The sequence below is a fragment of the Octopus bimaculoides genome, chromosome 12 (genome assembly GCF_001194135.2).
Source record: "Octopus bimaculoides isolate UCB-OBI-ISO-001 chromosome 12, ASM119413v2, whole genome shotgun sequence".
Taxonomy (NCBI): Eukaryota; Metazoa; Mollusca; class Cephalopoda; order Octopoda; family Octopodidae; genus Octopus; species Octopus bimaculoides.
Window position 1 is genome coordinate 63,991,333 of NC_068992.1, and position 836 is coordinate 63,992,168.

General features: G+C 38.9%; 1 protein-coding gene across 7 annotated transcripts in view; it reads right to left on the minus strand.

The window, feature by feature from the left end:
• Window positions 1–836, minus strand: part of LOC106881030 (CREB-regulated transcription coactivator 1) — a 165,009-nt gene that overhangs the window by 62,721 nt on the left and 101,452 nt on the right. For all 7 annotated transcript variants that reach the window (XM_014931226.2, XM_014931224.2, XM_014931228.2 and 4 more), the window contains one exon: window positions 53–114. In XM_014931226.2, the coding sequence (XP_014786712.1) occupies window positions 53–114 (62 nt within the window). The remainder of the gene's footprint in view (window positions 1–52; window positions 115–836) is intronic.

Genomic DNA, 836 nt, shown 5'->3' on the forward strand with positions numbered 1-836 from the left:
AATAAAAAACAATAATCAGAAATAAGAAAAGATAAATACACAAAACAACTACCTTTTTAGGGTCCCAGTACTTCATGTTATCTTGAACTGAATTTTCCTCAGCTACTTGAAGAACTGAAAAATCCAATTCAATAAATGTGAAAAAAAAAATCTTTAATTATCAATGTCTGTAGACATATTTAGTGTAAATCATTTAAAATGCAAGAAATTCTCTTTCAAGGTGTTAAGAAACAGAAAAGCGGTAGTGAACCAGTCCTACCAAGTACTACACCATGTAATAAGTCGCTTGCAAGACAACAAACTCAGAGAGGGAGGATGCTACATCAGTTTGTTAGATGGAGCTCCAAAGGTTAGGGTATGAGAAAAGAGACTGTGGTAGAGCAGGTTCTTGTTGTAGAGGGGCTACATAGCTACTCACACTTAGAAGAAAGAGTGAGGATGAATCAGAGGTATCGCCAAGGAAATAGATAGTGGTGATGAGATGTCCAGGTGGAACTTCAGGTAGCAGAAGCAGTCGTAGGTAAGGGAAATGGGGGTTTGGAAGAGTGTATGGGGGAAGAGACAGAAGAAATGGGACAGGGAGGTAGATAACATTTGTAAAGATTGTGGAAGGGTTGAGGGGAGTGGGGTATGAGTTGAGGATGTATATAAAGGCATCCATCCATAGAATCCATGCCAAGTTAAACTGGAGCCAGGCACATCTCTCTGCTTTGCCAGCTCAGGCCAAACTGCCCAACTCATGCCAGCATGGACAATGGACATTAAATGATGATGATGATATATATGTCTGCAGAGCAGACAGCCACCATATATATATATATATATATATATATATA